The 15,932-nt window shown below is 49.2% G+C and overlaps 1 protein-coding gene across 1 annotated transcript in view; it reads left to right on the forward strand.

The window, feature by feature from the left end:
• The window catches only part of NTRK3 (neurotrophic receptor tyrosine kinase 3), a 397,129-nt gene that overhangs the window by 129,761 nt on the left and 251,436 nt on the right, over positions 1-15,932 (forward strand). The window contains 3 exon segments of the mRNA XM_045448711.1: positions 2,657-2,680; positions 4,122-4,183; positions 5,253-5,355. Of these exon segments, the coding sequence (XP_045304667.1) occupies positions 2,657-2,680; positions 4,122-4,183; positions 5,253-5,355 (189 nt within the window).

A 15,932-nucleotide genomic window follows, 5' to 3' on the forward strand; every position in this document is an offset into this window, starting at 1 on the left:
CACCCAGCTTCCCCAAATGTTAGCATCTTACATAAACACAATCCCATGTGCAGAAGCAGGATATTAACACCGACACTGCTATCCCATCTACAGACTTTATTCTTTATTTTTGTCCACTGGTGCCCGTTTTTCTCTAGGACCCAAAGCAGGGTCATAACACTGCATGTAATGCTACGTCACCTTATTCTCTTTCAGTCTCTGGGTTCCTCAGTCTGTCTTTGTCTTTCCTGAGCTGGACACTCTTGAAGAATACTCACTAGTTATTTTGTGGGCTTCCCCACAGTTTGGGTTTGTCTGCTCTTGTCTCACAATTAAATATGGGTTAATGCATTTTTTGGCACGAGCACCACAGAAATGATGCTGTGTCCTTTCAGGACATCATATCAGAGGGCACATCTATACTTATTACCGGTGACATTAACTTGGTCGACATCGTGTCTGCTACGGTTCTCCACTGCAAAGTGGTTTTTTTTATTATTTAAACAAAGTTTTTTTGTTTTTTTTTTAATATTTGAGAGAGAGAGAGAGGTAGGGAGGGAGACACAGAATCCGAAGCAGGCTCCAGGCTCTGAGCGATCAGCCCGGAACCCGACGCAGGGCTCGAACCTGGGAACCATGAGATCATGGCGTGAGCCGAAGTCAGATGATGAATCGTCTGAGCCACCCAGGCGCCCTGCAAAGTGATTTTTTTCTCCCTTTGTAACTAAACGAGTATAATATTTTGAAACTTTGTAAATGTCTTGTTTCTTATCATGCGTTCACACATTAATTTTAGCATTCATTGATGGTTCTTGCCTGAAACGGTTATTAACAGTGGTTATTTGTCAGTGGTAATTTTTCTAATTCCGTCATTCCTTCTGTATTTATTAAGTGGAATTCTACTGTAAGGAAGAGCTTTCTCTTCCTCCCCATTCATTCAGTTATTTATTTATATTGGTATGGACTCATGGGTATTTATTTTGTCCTATGACTTATGATGCATGTAGTTTGCTTGGGCTACCATAAGAGAGTATCACAGACTGGACAGCTTAAACAAGAGACATTTATTTCCTCCCAAGCCTAGAGGTTAGGTGTCCACAAGGTTGATGCCGTCTGAGGCCTCTCTCTTCCTTGGCTTGCAGACAGGTGTCTTCTTTTTTTCTCTTTAATTTTTTTTTAACGTTTATTTATTTTTGAGAGACAGAGACCGTGCACAGAGTGGGGAGGGACACACAGAATCCGAAGCAGGCCCAGGCTCTGAGCTGTCAGCACAGAGCCCGATGCAGGGCTTGAACTCATGAACCACGAGATAATGACCTGAGCCGAAGTTGGACGCTCACCCGCCTGAGCCCCCCAGGCGCCCGCAGATGGGTGTTTTCTTTCTGTATCTCTACGTGGTCTTCCTTCCATGTGTGTCTGTGTCCTGCTATCCTCTCTTAGAAGGACACCAGCCGTACTGGATTAGCTTCCACCCTAATGACTTTATTTTAACTTAATTACCTCTTTAAAGATCCTGTCTCTCCGTGCAGTCATGTTCTGAAGAACTGGAGATTAGGATCTCAACCATATGGATTTTGGGTGGATATGATTCAGCCCATAACAATCCATGACTGTCTTTATTTATATTATTGCTTAAACTGTCCCAAATTTGGTCATTGGAAGCTCCTTCACCTTGGCTCCTGTGTTCTTTTCCCATGCCCCCATTAATTTGGAGCACTTTCTTACTTTCCAGTACTATGAGATATTCCAGGTACATCTTATGCTTCCTCTGACCCAGGCCTGAAATGATGCATTTCTCCAGGAAGCCCTCATTCCTTTGATTGGAGAAAGATAGTGCTCACGCCCTAGATGGTCCTATTCCCTGCTAGAATTTGAGAATCTCTGATAGAGTGGTTACGAGCTCAGACTTGGATTTGAATTCAGCTCCTTCTGTGCCCTCTTGGATGAGTGAGATGCGGTTCCTTCCTTAACCTCTGTAAGCTTGTTTCTGTTTCTGTTAAACGGGGATAGTGCTCTCCACCTGCTAGGATGCTTGTAAGGATCGAGCAATGTGTGACATAGAGCTGTAGCCCAGCCCCTGGCTCATAATCAATGTCTAATAATGACGAGCTTTCACTGTTAGGTGAGCCATTTCTAGAGGCAAAGGTCCAGTAGCACATTTTCGTCCGGGGGTCGGGCAGAGTCATAGAGGGATTCCCAGGAACGTCTCCGGGACCTGCCAGAATAAACTCCACGTGTCAGTTTGAGGAATTCAGTCTTGGGGTCATAGCTGCTGGCATTTTCAGGGAAGGTCGGGGGAAGCCCACCCGTGCAGCATTTCTTCTTGGCTCTGAGGTACCACCAACACCCCCAGCACTCTGGGTACCCGAAGGACGGAGCATCGTGGGTGAGACGTTGTGTCTCATTTTAATTTTCCGTCTCATAGGCCCCAGGTGGGCCGGGCCACCTCCCTCGAAGCTAGGAGCTTTCTCTCTCCTTCCTTCCCACTTGGAAGACCACCTCCTGAAGGGGTTGTGTAGTGTGGAGGAGGGGTGGATATGCCAAGGATTTTAGTTTTCAGTTGCCGGGTGACGGGGGAATCATGGCGAATGGGGGAGGTCGCAGCTATTAGGAAGCTAGAGTGCATCTGTTCTGGTTTTTATGACACTTGTTAATTATCTCTTTGTCTTTTTTGCAGAGAGCACGGATAACTTTGTCTCTAGTAAGTCTGCTTTACTTTCTGCTTTGGAACTGATTCATTCTGATACTTTCAGTAATTACTGAATTCACCTAGCCCTCTTTCCTATTCCACGGCCACCCCCAGTACCCTGGCAGCTGAGAGCATCTGAGTGAATTGTGAAGGTCAGCCGGAGAGTAGAAATACCTCTTAGGAAGCTCCAGGTGCACACCTCTTGGGCTCTTGGCCTCAGTTTCCCCCAGGGAGGTCTCTGAGGTCTGAGCCTGTTGTGGGCCTCCCTGCCTGGATGGGAAGGAGGGATGTGGGGTTTCATATTCCCGGGTAAGACCCCTGTTGGTCAACCCTGTTCTCGTGGAGAGAACGGGGAGCCTCTACAGCTGTGTTCCTCACCTGCTCTGAGGACCCCGGACTCTGGCTGGGACTCACCTTGTGAGTGATTTACAAGCTCTCCTGATAGGCTTGTGTGTCCTCAAGTGGAATTATCGAGGCTCAGTTTATAAGCAGTTTGGGGCTAGGACTAGACAATCCTAAAAGAATGTGGTATTTTGCTCATGGGCTGTGGGGAAACCTGTATTTATTGCTTTTCCTTTTGTCCCCTGTGGGAGAGCAGCGGGCACTCATTTCTGCCCTGTGTGTGGGCTGAGATAGTGGACAGTCCTACCGAGCACACCCCTTACTGTTCGGCACAGACGTGAAGATCGTCTGTGATTCCTTTATTTGTCCTTGGTCTGAGAGGACTTGTCATCTCACAGAATGTCCCTCCAGAGATTTCTGAATTGGGGCCGTTTCGTGGCCAGGAGGTGATTTGAGACAGAGGACAAATGGACACTTGGCTTCCCGTCCAGGCTTTGCTGGGAAAAGGTGGTGCCTCCTGGTCAGATGGACCTTCTTGCGTCTTACCCTGAGCTGCCATTGTCCTGACCTCTGCGGTAGGGGAGCGGACACTGGGCTGTTCTTGGAGCCGCGGGCCTCCTGGGTCTTGCTGAGGAGTAAAGAGAGAGAGAGAGAGAGGGAGGGGCACTGGGGAGCCCGGGACAGGAGCAGGAGAGCCCACAACAGAGGGTAGCCGAGCATCAGCACCAGCTGCCATCACCACCAGATGTGCCCAATGCAGACCCTGGCCGGGATCCCAAACCATTTTTTTCTACCTCTTTGTACCTAATAGTTCATGGCCCACGTGGCCCAGGTGACATTACTTGTTCTGGAATGGGGGCAGGGGGATGGCAGTGAGGGTACTTTATTCCTTGCAGAGTTTGCCCTTGAGCTGTCAGCACCAGCTAGGCAGCCCGAAGGGGCCTGGTCCCTGGGGACTCCTGCAAAGCCTGAGGAGGTCCGACAGTCAGAGTCTGGCTTGAAGGGGATGTTCTCCAGCAGGAACTCCTGAGGGGTCCTTGAGATTCGGGTGGGGACTGTGGCTGAGACCAGTGAGAGCCAACCTCCTCCTCCTCTTCTGTTTGGTTTTCAGTCTACGATGTGAGCCCCACGCCCATCACTGTGACCCACAAACCGGAGGAAGACACTTTTGGGGTGAGTCACTTTTTGATCAAGGGGAAGGTGTTCACTAAGGAAGTTGTTTTCAGACTTCGTTTTAGTAGCTGACGTTTTACCTTGCTTGGAGCCTGTGTGTACAGCAGAGAAAAGAACAAAACTGATGAATGACCTCCTTTCAGGTGTTTGAAACCTGCCTTGTTTGATGAGAATAAGTCATTGTTTGAGGAGGTCTTTGAGGATCCGCTGTAGGCCCTAGGGCTCGGAAGAGAACGGTTTGAAAATCCCCGCTCGGTTAGGAGCCTGGATGGGCCTGATTTGAAGGGGCCGCTAGCCACACAAGTCTCCTACGAAAGTCGAAGTTGCTCAGAGCGTATCCTTGGGTGGGTTTTTCAAGCCCCCCCACCTCCCCTGCCTGACTCTCAGAGCCAGAGATTTCTCTGGGGAGGAGAGCAAAGGGGGCTTTTTTAGAGTCCAGATCTCCTAGAACGTTCTGGATAAGAATATTCTGTAAAGAATGTCAGTGTGAAGGTACAGAGCTTTTTGTTTGTTTGTTTTTTGCTTTTTTTTGTTGTTGTTGTTCATTAAAATAACAAACAGGGGCACCTGAGTGGCTCAGTCGGTTAAGGGTCTGACTCTGGATTTCAGCTCAGGTTATGCTCTCACAGTTCATGAGTTCAAGCCCCACCTTGGATTCTGGGCGGGCATTATGGAGCCTGCTTGGGATTCTCTCTTTACCTCTCTCTCTGCCCCTTCCCTGCTTGTGCTCCTTTCTCTCCCTCTCTCTCTTTCGAAATAAATAAACTTAAAACAAAACAAAAACAAACGACAATCAACAATAGACAAACCCCTCTGAAACCGCCCTTGCACTGCGGATGATGGCTCCCAGATGAGAGGCTGAATCATGGAATGTTCTCTCATCCAGTTGGGGAATTAATTTTCTTTTAATGTGCTGAACGTCTCATGAATTACTGCTTCTAAAGACTTCACTCAAGTCTTTACAAAGTCCTGAATGGGCTGCAGCTGTGCCTGCGGTGGGACCGCTTTCATTTGGGCGCATGTGGGTTTCCCGTGACTGTTCTCAACCGTCTGCTTTTGGCCCCTCCAGGTATCCATAGCTGTTGGACTTGCTGCTTTTGCCTGCGTCCTGTTGGTGGTTCTCTTCATCATGATCAACAAGTATGGTCGACGGTCCAAATTTGGAATGAAAGGTAAGGTGGGATTTTCATTTGCAAGGGTCTCGTGGGGGAACCGTGGTTCCTTTTGATCAAAAGATGCTGTTTTAATTCTCCCTTCGCTCTCCAGGAGGGCCTGTCTGGTAGTGTGCTTAAGTGGTCCTGGTGGAGACGCCTGTCTACACCTTATTATTGGTAGTGATGGATTGGAAGCTGTGTTGGTGTCTGCGGGGGCCAGACTGTGGGCTGCCTGGTTTTGCCGTGATTGCCGGAAGCATCGCATAGCTGGGCTGCTGCGTGAGGGTAGTTTGTGAAGGCCGTTGGTAAGAAAAAGGACTCCTTGTTGGAGTAACTTGGTTTCTCTCTTGCCACACTTGCCTTGCATTTGGGATGAGAAGGTACCAGCACGGCTAGATGTGGGGCGGTGGACCCTGGCTTTGGGAGGTTGCCCGTGCAATGGCATTTCCGCACGTAGCTCTACACAGGGTCCCGGAATGGATGCCAAGATCAACATGGTTGCTGAATTTGCTGGCCAGCTTCCACAACGCCGAGGACTCAGCCCGTTATGGCCAGGGTGGGCTGTGCGCTGAGGCTTTTCCACCAAGGCTCAGGGTGGGGGAGTGGCACAAAAGGGGTTAACACGGTGAATTAGCATCCATCTGCCCAGTCCCAGGGATGGATCAGACCAGATGGCTCCAGGGAGGCTGGGTACCAGTTCTCAAGCAGAAACTTGAATTTCAGGACCTCTTCCCCTCTGGGGTTTCCTTTTATGGCTGGTGTCAGACGAGAGGTAGGTAGGGAAGGATGATGAAAAGGTCCAACAAGCTGGCAGGTTGCTAGCTAGGATCCAGGTTGGGGCTTTCTGGTGAGAGTATGGCATCCACAGAGATGAATTTCTGCAGCTTCTACACATGAACTGGTATCTGTGGTGAGGGTCCTGACCTCGGGACTCTGGGACTGAAGGAGGGCAGAAGAATGAGATCTCTAGGGACTGTGGTCCCCTGAACTCATGCACATGTTTGAGTGTACGTGGCGGTGGGGTCGCAGGGGGTTTGGAACGGAACTAGTCCCCCTCTTCTGTTACACTCTCAAAGTATCCTGTGACTCCCCCAAAAGTTGAGAATGCTGATACTCAGCAAAAGATACCTATAGAAAAATAGAAAGATGGAAAAGAGGAGGGCAGACTACGGGCTTCTTAGAAGCTCCCTGCCTCTGTACTCTCTTTCCGTTCTTGATTAAGCCGAACAGGTCACAGCGAGGCAAGCCAGGTTTTCTTGAATCGTACGAAATATTTTGACCCGGAGAAATACGTGTGCAGGCCAGTTATAAAGAGGGGATGGAAGTTTGACCCAAAGCCCCATGACTTCAGCAAGATCAGACCACTGGGAGGCACCTTGATTGGAGATGCTTCATCTGCGCGTGCTCCCCTGTGCCAGACAGGGCTTCACAGAGGTGGAGGATGAAAAGCACTGAGTGAGCCCCGAGCCTTCGATCTTGGTGTAACCCTCGGGCCCCTGGCTTTGGGGCCCCTGCATAGACTGTTGCTTGTGCAAAGTTTTCCGATCGTGGGAGGAACCTTCTTCCTAGCTGTTTCTCCTTCCACCTGAGAAGACATCAGGGCCTTGACCAAAGGGAAGAATGGGGCATTTCTGCTCCTCCCTGAGGAGGCACGCCACCAGCTGAGACCCTGTGACATGCTTGGCAGCACTGAGAGAGCAGATTTTTCCTATTAATTGTCATCCGGTTTCTGGAACAGTGTGTCCCCATGTCGGATGGATTAGGCAGCATCCAGGGCGGTGCCTTCCCCTCAGCTGTCCTCGGAGCCTCTCTCTCAGCCCCCGCTCCCCTCTCTCGGGCTGGGCTGCCTCCTTGGCCCTGGATGGCCCAGGAGAACACGTCCCCATAGGTGGGAGGGGCGTGTCCCCTACTTGAGAGCCAGGCAGCCTGAGGAAGGTAGGCTGTACTTGGAGGCCAGATGTGGGGGTGGGTCCCAGGCTGACCTTGTTGAGGATTAAGCCTGCATGTCTCTGCTCTCATTACTCCTGATTACTTGGGTTTGGGCCCCATTTTAGGATGAGTGAGTAGATGCCCCAGGCTGCATACACTCTGATCTTTTGTTGCTGGTAGGCATCCCAGTCCGGGAAAGAGCGTGAAGGTGTGGGTACCGGGAGCTCCCCACCCCACCTCTTGATATCCACCCCATGCTCAGCTTTGAATGTGCAAATCTCAGTTAGACTCTGCAGATGCCATTTAATTGCTCTTTGTTTTTAGCAGTTACTTAACCCCTTGCAGCATCTCTTGCCTTATTGGATTGCTGAGTGTTGAGATTTACGTGTAATCGGCATATAAAAGGGGCTCTGGGGCTGTAATTTCCCCCCTTCTTTTCTTTATGTATAAGCCTTTCCTGGCTCCTTTCATTGTCCTTCTAAGAAGGGCCGTCCTCTTGACTCAGTCATGCCCTCCTTTGTCACACGCAGTATTTAGTAAGGATGCTTTTATTGTGTACTAATCCCAGTGCCTTGTCATTCCTTGGCACACACATCATCTGACTGTCCTGCTGGACCAGAAACCACAGATCACTTGGCCCGGGATGCCTGAAACTTCGCACAATGTCTGACAAATGCTTGTTGAACTTGAAATAGATGACTGTATAGTTAATCATAAAAGAAAGCACAGCGTGTGTGTAACTCAGTAATGGGCTAATAAGGGCGACTTTGGCAATTGGAGGTGTCAGGGCAGTGGGAGATGGAGTGGGGATAATGGGGGAAACTCGGAAATAATACCCAGTGTCCACACCTGAGGGCCTGGAACACATTGTGTGGACGAGGAGGGACTGTTAATGTGAACCTTTCTTCCTTTTGAGAAATAAGAAAAAATCCAGAAATGCAAAGGTTGGTATAACAAATACTTGTATTCTGACCACTCAGAATAAGTAACTTTTACTGTTTTGTTCTTATATTTGCATGTAATGTTTTATTCTTAGAATAAAGGGAGGAGACATTGCTGACCAACGAAATTTGCTTTAGCTCTCACCTCTGGTCCCATGCCCAAGGCCGAAGGAGTGTCCCCATGGACAGCCACCAACCTGGGCTTCGTGTGTGTCCTTCAGTCCACTGTGTTTCTCCCTCTCCTTGTGTCTCTACCTCTCTTTCTCTGCTGTCTCTGAGCACCTGCCCTCCCCCCTCTGACCCTCTCCCTCACCAGCTCACACCCTGCAGGCCGCCTCCACCCCATGGTGATGCGAGTGGCCAGGTTGGCAACCAGTTCATTTTACACTTCTGTGTGTATATACACATATGCAGATGTATTTTGTTTGTTCTTTTACGGGCCACGAATTGCACCCATAGACATCTAGAAAATGAAAGTGTATATATTTCTTACATCGATCTTATTAATAAACTTAATTTGGACAAGAGAACTTGTGCCAAAATAGTTTTAACCGGCATGATGAAAGACTATAACACACCCACGAGTGATCACGTACAGTATGTGATATAAACCAATGTATACCGTATACGAGAAAGTATGCACATGAATATGTGTGTGGATTTATGTGTGCATATATGTGTGTACATTTATAAAACACATTGTGTGTGTGTGTGTGTTTAAAGTTTGTTTATTTTGATAGTGTGCACGCATTTGGGGAGGAGAGAGAATCCCAAGCAGGCTCCTGTGCTGTCAGTGCAGAGCACAACACTGAGCTGGAGCTCATGAGCCGTGAGATCATGACCTGAACCCGAATCCAGAGTCAGACAGTTAACTGACTGAGCCACCCAGGCACCCCAGACACCTCTTTACTTTGATCACCTGCCATCTTGTTCATCAGCACTGGCTTGAGGAAGGGTCACATTTGCGTGGGAGCGCATCTCTTGGAATCACGAAGGTTTTGAAATGATTCTGAGCTAGAGCAGTGGGGGTTTCCTTGGGCTGTTGCTGAAGCCCAGTGTGACTTTAGAGCAGTGGGGGGTGATTGTTTAAGTGTTTGGTGTAGTTTGCTTTGGGAACTGGCCTTCAGAAGGCGGTGCCCTCCCCCACCCCCAGCAGGGGCAGGGACATGGAGGCCCCCTGCTGTGCCAGGGTTTAACTCTTGGATTGCTGGATCCTGGGATGGTTGGGAGAGGCAGGGCAAGGGCCATGTACTGGGAGGTAAACATATACAAACATTTCAGTATTTTAACGACTAATTGTATTGTGCCAGTGCGTCCTGGGCCTGGAAATGACATGGTTGAGAGTTTACACCAACCTCCCTTTCCCAAAATATTTTTAAATTGGACATCAGAAGACCATGGCTGTGATCTGTGGTGCTTAATGGTGTCTGCATTTATGGACGAAGGAGCTGTGGCTCAGAAAAGGAAGTGTTGTGCTCTGGATTCAGGGTGTGGTTAGGCCGAGTTGGGTTTAGGACTGCCGGCTCACAGCCCCAACCACTTTTCACGGCCAGAGAATGACCTAACTCCTTGGCCTTGGCCGCCCCATCATGAACATCCACAGTGCACCTGCCGTCTTCATTTCATATGGTTGTTAGAAAAATGATCAAATAAATGATGCACGTGTGTCTTGAAATAGTAAAATAGGTCCTGTAGTTTTCATATAAGGTATCCTAGTTATTGAACAGAGAAAGAAGCAAGTGTGTGGGTTTTTGTAGCCAGTATTTGGCCTCTTCCCTCATGACTACCTTCCAAGTCCTTACACACTTCTAGACCAGGGATGCTGTAGTGGTGTAGTTCATACTGTTTGACTTCCTCTTAACTCCCATCGAAGAGACAGAATACTGGTTTCTTAGAGCTGAAACAAACCTTAGACTTACTAGGTGAATGTCCCCATTGTGCAGGTCAGGAGACAGACCGGAGACGTGCAGTAACCTGCTGAGTGCACAGCTATCTTAGGACAGCGCTGGCCCTACATCCCACATACATGGTGTGTGCAGAGAGCCTGGGAGGGTCCGGGAGATGAACTCGGAGGTCAACCCAGTTCTTCCAACGCTTTGTCTTTGAATGCTGTCTCACTTGAGTGGGGCTTTCAGCAATCCCTCTTGTTAATCTACTTTTCTCAAGCTGGGGCACACCTGGCCTGGGGGAAAGTTGGGGGCTGATGGGAGAGTCCTGCTTCCCTGGCTAAGGGGACTTCCTGCGTTTCTTTCTGGACGTGTTGGAGACCTCACAACAGGGCAGTGGAAACCGGAAGGCTGGGGAGGAAGGTCGGCTAGCGCTGTTGCTGGGGCTTCCGGTAATACCTCAAGTGCCTCATCAGCCTACGCTTTCCGTTTATCCTAATGGTTGGATGAGTGCTGGTGCCTGTGGATGGGCACTCCAGGACCGTTCCATTGTGAATTAGCGTCCGTTAATAGGTACTTAAAGTAAAGTGGTTGCCTATTTGATGATGATTGGGGGTTATTAACATTCTTTCCATAAACAGATGGTAACTGTCTTCTGAGTGGATTGTAGAATCCTGCCAGAGTCTTGATTTGGAGGGGCTGGCTCCTGCCAAAACATATCGGGGGGTTGGGGCTTGTGTTGAATGGTCTTATTATCCCTCTGGTTAACCTGTTGGTGAAGGGGGATGGTTGGACCTGGAAAGGCATCATTTCTGAACTGTTTTCTAGCCTTGGAGCATTGCACCAAGAAGGACTTCTTCCGGCTAGGTGGAGGTGGGGCTGGGGGAGGGCTCTTGGTCTCCTCAGGTTCGATGCTCCAACTGGCATCATTTCTTCCTCAGCTGGGCTAGAGGGTCCGTGTGTCCCCAGCTGTGAGCACACTGCCAGGGAATTGATGTCAGGAGAGTGGTGTGGAGATAGCAGAATTCTGGGACTATCGGAAGGCCATGTGGACCATAGGTGAGCATGCTGTTGGTGCCACTGAAAGGATAGCTTCTTCTGCCCTGAGAAATACACCATCTGACCTCTCTGTAACTGAATCAGAAGCCAAGAGCAGTGCAAGGCAAAAGCGAAACCGGGTAAAGGACTTGGGTTTCTTGACTTCCTCGAATACATTCATCCTTCCTTCTTGCTTCTTTTACTTTCTTGACTTCTTTTTCCATTTCCTCCTCTGAGTTGAGGTATCCCAGGGAGGAAGGAACCTTGGACCATTGCAGTGGTCCTGTACTAGGGATTCCTGGCTCGGGATTCCTGGTGGACAGTGGTTCTTTGAACATAATTTTGAGAGTAGTTTTTGGATTCATTTCCTATATTGTCATCCTAGTTCCTTGTACTCTGCCAGCAAACGTTTCTTGCCCTTTCTCTCCTTTTGGGCTCCTCGACAGACCCTTCTACGCCCAAGAACACTCCCAACATCTGCTCAAGTTCTTGTTAAATAGGTTAGGTATGTGGCCAATCTGCAGGCAGGACGTAAAGTAATTGAATCCAGGAGGCTTCTGCTTCTCTTCCTCTGCTTGGACTTCATTGCGAGTTCCTGGCTGCAGATGAAGTCTCACCGCACTTGGTGACTGAATTCTAGGACGTGGTGCCCAGAGCTTCGAGAAGAAGGCTGGGAGGCAGCGTGTGTTTTTTTTAGCACGCCTCTGCTGCCCCGTGTTCGTGAGGGTTTTGCGGGTGTGAGGCGAACGGTTCTAGAAGACCCTGCGCCGTCGCCATGGGTCATCTTTGGACTGGGGACTGCTCCGTGCCTCTGTCAGGGCTCCAGGGAACTGGCTGCTCTCTGGTGCCGAATCTTGTATTTGAAAAAGGAAATCCCTGGAGATAGAGTCTGCTGCGAAATGTTTTTCCTCTGTCGTTACCTGCTAGCTGGCTGTTCTTGGCAGGGTCCTGCGTCCCGTTCAGTAGGGCCAAGCGTGGCCAGTATGTTTGGCTCCATAGCTAGAGCGATTGCCTCTCTGACTCCCTTGATTTTTGGCAGTAAGATACAGTTCTTTTTAATCCATGTTGTTCAAACTGGTTCCCGCAGGGTTAACATCCTTCGACACCTCGGTGTAGAAGTTCTCCGGCCTTTTGTCCCCTAGGACGCATGTGACAGTTGACAGTCACATGCCTTACACATTCCTGTAGGTGGAAACAGGCTTTTGGACAAACACTGGCCCTCACAGAAGTTTCACACCTAAGAAAAATATATCAGGATATGAGTTAGCCAAAGGGATTTTTTAAAAACTGGGAATAAAGTCAAATCTATACTGATTTTTACTCTTGAAAAATTCACCAATTTCCAGTATTTTATTATTCATCTAGAGTTCCGGTGACATACTTTCTCACCGATCCAGACGTCCTCCTGTATCACGGGACCAGGACGGAAACCAAAATGAGTGGCGGTTGCCAACCTGGACTTTCTTACAGTCTACTTTGTCCAGCATGGTTTTGCCCCCCTCAGAATCAAGTTGCAGCAGAAGCCTCCACCTTCTCGTGGAGCATTCTTTCTGTGTCTGCGTCTCCTGTGCGTCCTAGAGGCTTTCACTTGCCCAGAGGAAGAGTGACCGTGGACTGTAGCTAATGAGAAACTTCCATGTGGCAGCGCTGCCTGAGCCCTGTGTTTATGCAGTCTGTTCTCCCGTGAACTGCAGAAGGCTTTGGGGTGTCCGGAGGTCCGCCCTCCAGACCACAGGCAGTAGAGCAAAGAGATCAAAACAACTGTTGATCGGGAAACACGCTTTTGGACAAGGGGAGAAAAACCACACGCGGTAAACAGTAACAAACCAGCCAACTGCTGCACGTCCCTGGCCATCGTTCCTTCTCCCTCCCCTGCCCCTCGCGCCGCGCGTCCGTCATGGGGGTGAGCCACATGGGGTGACAGAGCGGTGTGCTGCGGAGGGAATGGTGTCCTCTGTCCAGCTGTGGCTCAGGGACCAGGTGAGTCCGCTGCCCGCTCCGGCCCCAAGCTTCGAGAGGAGAGGAAGAGGAACCTCTGGTCGGCCTGGTCTCTTCCTGGTTCTTTCACACAGAGGGTTAACAGCGTACTCTTCTCCCTTCCTCGATACCCTAGTACATTTAGAGAGAGATTCCCCAAATCACCCTGGTACAAGCCCCTGTATTCTTTCCTCTTGTATTAAGTCTGCTTCCGTAAGCCGGAAGGGATTTGCTGGCATCCCCGTACCAGCTTCACTAGCTTCCCCCTTGACAGGATTGGCTCCCTAATTGGTGGGACCCAGCGCAAGATGTTCAAAAAGCATTAGAATTTCAAGGCGGCTACAGTAGAGCTTTCTGCCCCAAGCGCGGGGCTTTCCTGAGCATGGAGTCGGGGTGCAGGCCCGTGAAGCCAGCTCTGCTCCCCGAATGCAGGCCCTAGTGACTTTATCTTTCCTTGAATGGTGTTGAAGAAAACATATTTCTGTGCTTCCTTTTTCCAGAGTGGCTGGGATTTGTGGTAAAAGAGAAGAATATTAGCTGATTTTTCTTTTCTTTTTTTTTTTAAAGTTTGTTTATTTATTTTGAGAGAGAGATTGAGAGGGGAAGAGGGACAGAGAGAGAGGGAGAGAATACCAAGCAGGCTCGGCACTGTCTGCACTGAGCCCAACACGGGGGTCGAACCCACAAACTGTGAAATTGTGACCTGAGCCAAAATCCAGAGTCAGACGCTTAACCCACCGAGCCACCCAGGCACACCCTTTTCACTTCTAACATAGCAGGGAGAGAGAATGGGAGGCGATGAACATACGTTGAGTACTTCCTGTGTACCAAATGCCTACTGTATCTTAGAAATCGTCTTCAGAGGTAGCTATTCCTCCCGTTCTGAGGATAAGAAATCTTCTCAGAATGGCCGGCTTACCCAACATCATGTGACCGGGAGGTAGGAAGACCAGGTGTTAAATGAGGTCACTTCAATCTGTGGTTCTCAATCTTAGCTGGACATTCCAATCACCGAGTGAAATTACATAAATCCCTCAGCCCAGGCTGCACCTCAGACCCATTAAATCAGAACCCAGAGGTGAACACCAGGCACAGGCACGCTTTTTGGATTTCACTTGTGCGGCCAAGGTGGAGAACCAGTGGTGTCCGGGTCCAAGATGCAGTCGTCTATTTCACTTGCTGCTGGCTCTGTGTGCTGTCTACGGACCGGCTGATCTGATCACTTGGGAGCTTGTTAGATGTGCAGATGCCTGGGATTCGCCCCACACCCACTGGGTCAGAACCGGGAGTGAAGCAGGGGACAAGCAGTCTCTCCAGGCATTCTGATGCTCACTGAGTTTAGGAACCATTCTCTTACACTTGTCAAGAAATAACGGGTGATAATACCGCCAGCCTTTCTCAGACTCTCCTGTGCGAATGAACCTTGGTGGGGAGATGCTGGGGATCCTGTGAAAATGAAGATTCTTTTTTTTTTTTTTTTAATGTTTATTTATTTTGAGAGAAAGAGAGAGAGAATGAGTCAGGCAGCAGGGGAGGGGCAGAGAAAGAGAGAGAGAGAGAGAGAGAGAGAGAGAGAGAGAGAGAGAGAGAGAATCCCAAGCATGTTCCACGCTGTCAGCACAGAGCCCAATGTGGGGCTTGAACTCACAGACCATATGATTATGACCTGAGCTGAAATCAAGAGTCAGACATTTAACCTACTGAGCCATCCAGGTGCCCTGAAAATGCAGATTCTGATTAATCGGGCCCAGAGAAGTGTTGAGAGTCTGCATTTTTGAGATGCTTCCAGAGACAGCTCTGTGGCCTATACTTCTAGGGACTTAGGCCCATACAAGGGACTAAAAGCCACTGGGGAAAACCTCAGGCCTGTGACCTGGGACTTAGGTCCCATCTCTGTTTTCCATTTCATCCTGTGGGCCTTTACCAATGCTAGCCAGCCTCTGAGGCTTACTCTCTTGGCTGGAGTAATGCAACAGAAAGACTACAAAATCTAACCAACACGGGCACGTCTCATTTTATCGTGCTCCACACAGATCCTGCATATTTTTTTGCAGATTGAAGGTTTGTGGTAACCTTCACGTCAAACAAGCCTGCCAATGCCATTTTTCCAATGGGGTTTGCCCACTTTATGTCTCTGTTGTCACGTTTTGGTAATTCTCACAGTATTTCAGGCATTTTTGTGATTATATTTGATTTGGTAACCTGTGATTGGTCATTATGACTCGGTGAGAACTCAGATGAAGGTTAGCATGTTTTATCCATGAAATACTTTTTAATTTAGGTATATACATTATTAGACATTGTGCTATTGCCCACTGTAGTGTAGCGTAAACATAACTTTTCTGTGCACTGGGGAACCAGAACATTAATTTGACTCACTTTATTGCTGTTTGCACATTGTTGCAGTGGTCTGGAACTGAACCCGCAGTATCTCTGAGGCGTACCTGCACTTTTTTTTCCCCTTAAGTTTGTTTCTTTTGCGAGAGAGAGAACACAAGCAGGGGAGGAACAGAGAGAGATGGGGAGGGAGAATCCCAAGCGGGCTCCACACCATCAACGCAGAGCCCGACGCGGGGCTGGAACTCATGGACTGTGAGATCATGACCTGAGCTGAAGTCAAGAGCCCAACGTTTAACTGACTGAGCCCCCCAGGCGCCCCTGAGGTGTGCCTGTGCTCCTAGGGCATTTCAGTGTTCCCCTGTTCGGGTACATCAGCTTCTCGTGTTTCCTAGGGCAGTTTCTGTAGTGGCTTCCCCGGTTCAAACCAAACTGCCACCTCGTTCCATGCAGAGGTGCTTGTGAGGCCTGCTGCCACATCCACTTA

Source organism: Leopardus geoffroyi, chromosome B3, assembly GCF_018350155.1.
Source record: "Leopardus geoffroyi isolate Oge1 chromosome B3, O.geoffroyi_Oge1_pat1.0, whole genome shotgun sequence".
NCBI lineage: Eukaryota > Metazoa > Chordata > Mammalia > Carnivora > Felidae > Leopardus > Leopardus geoffroyi.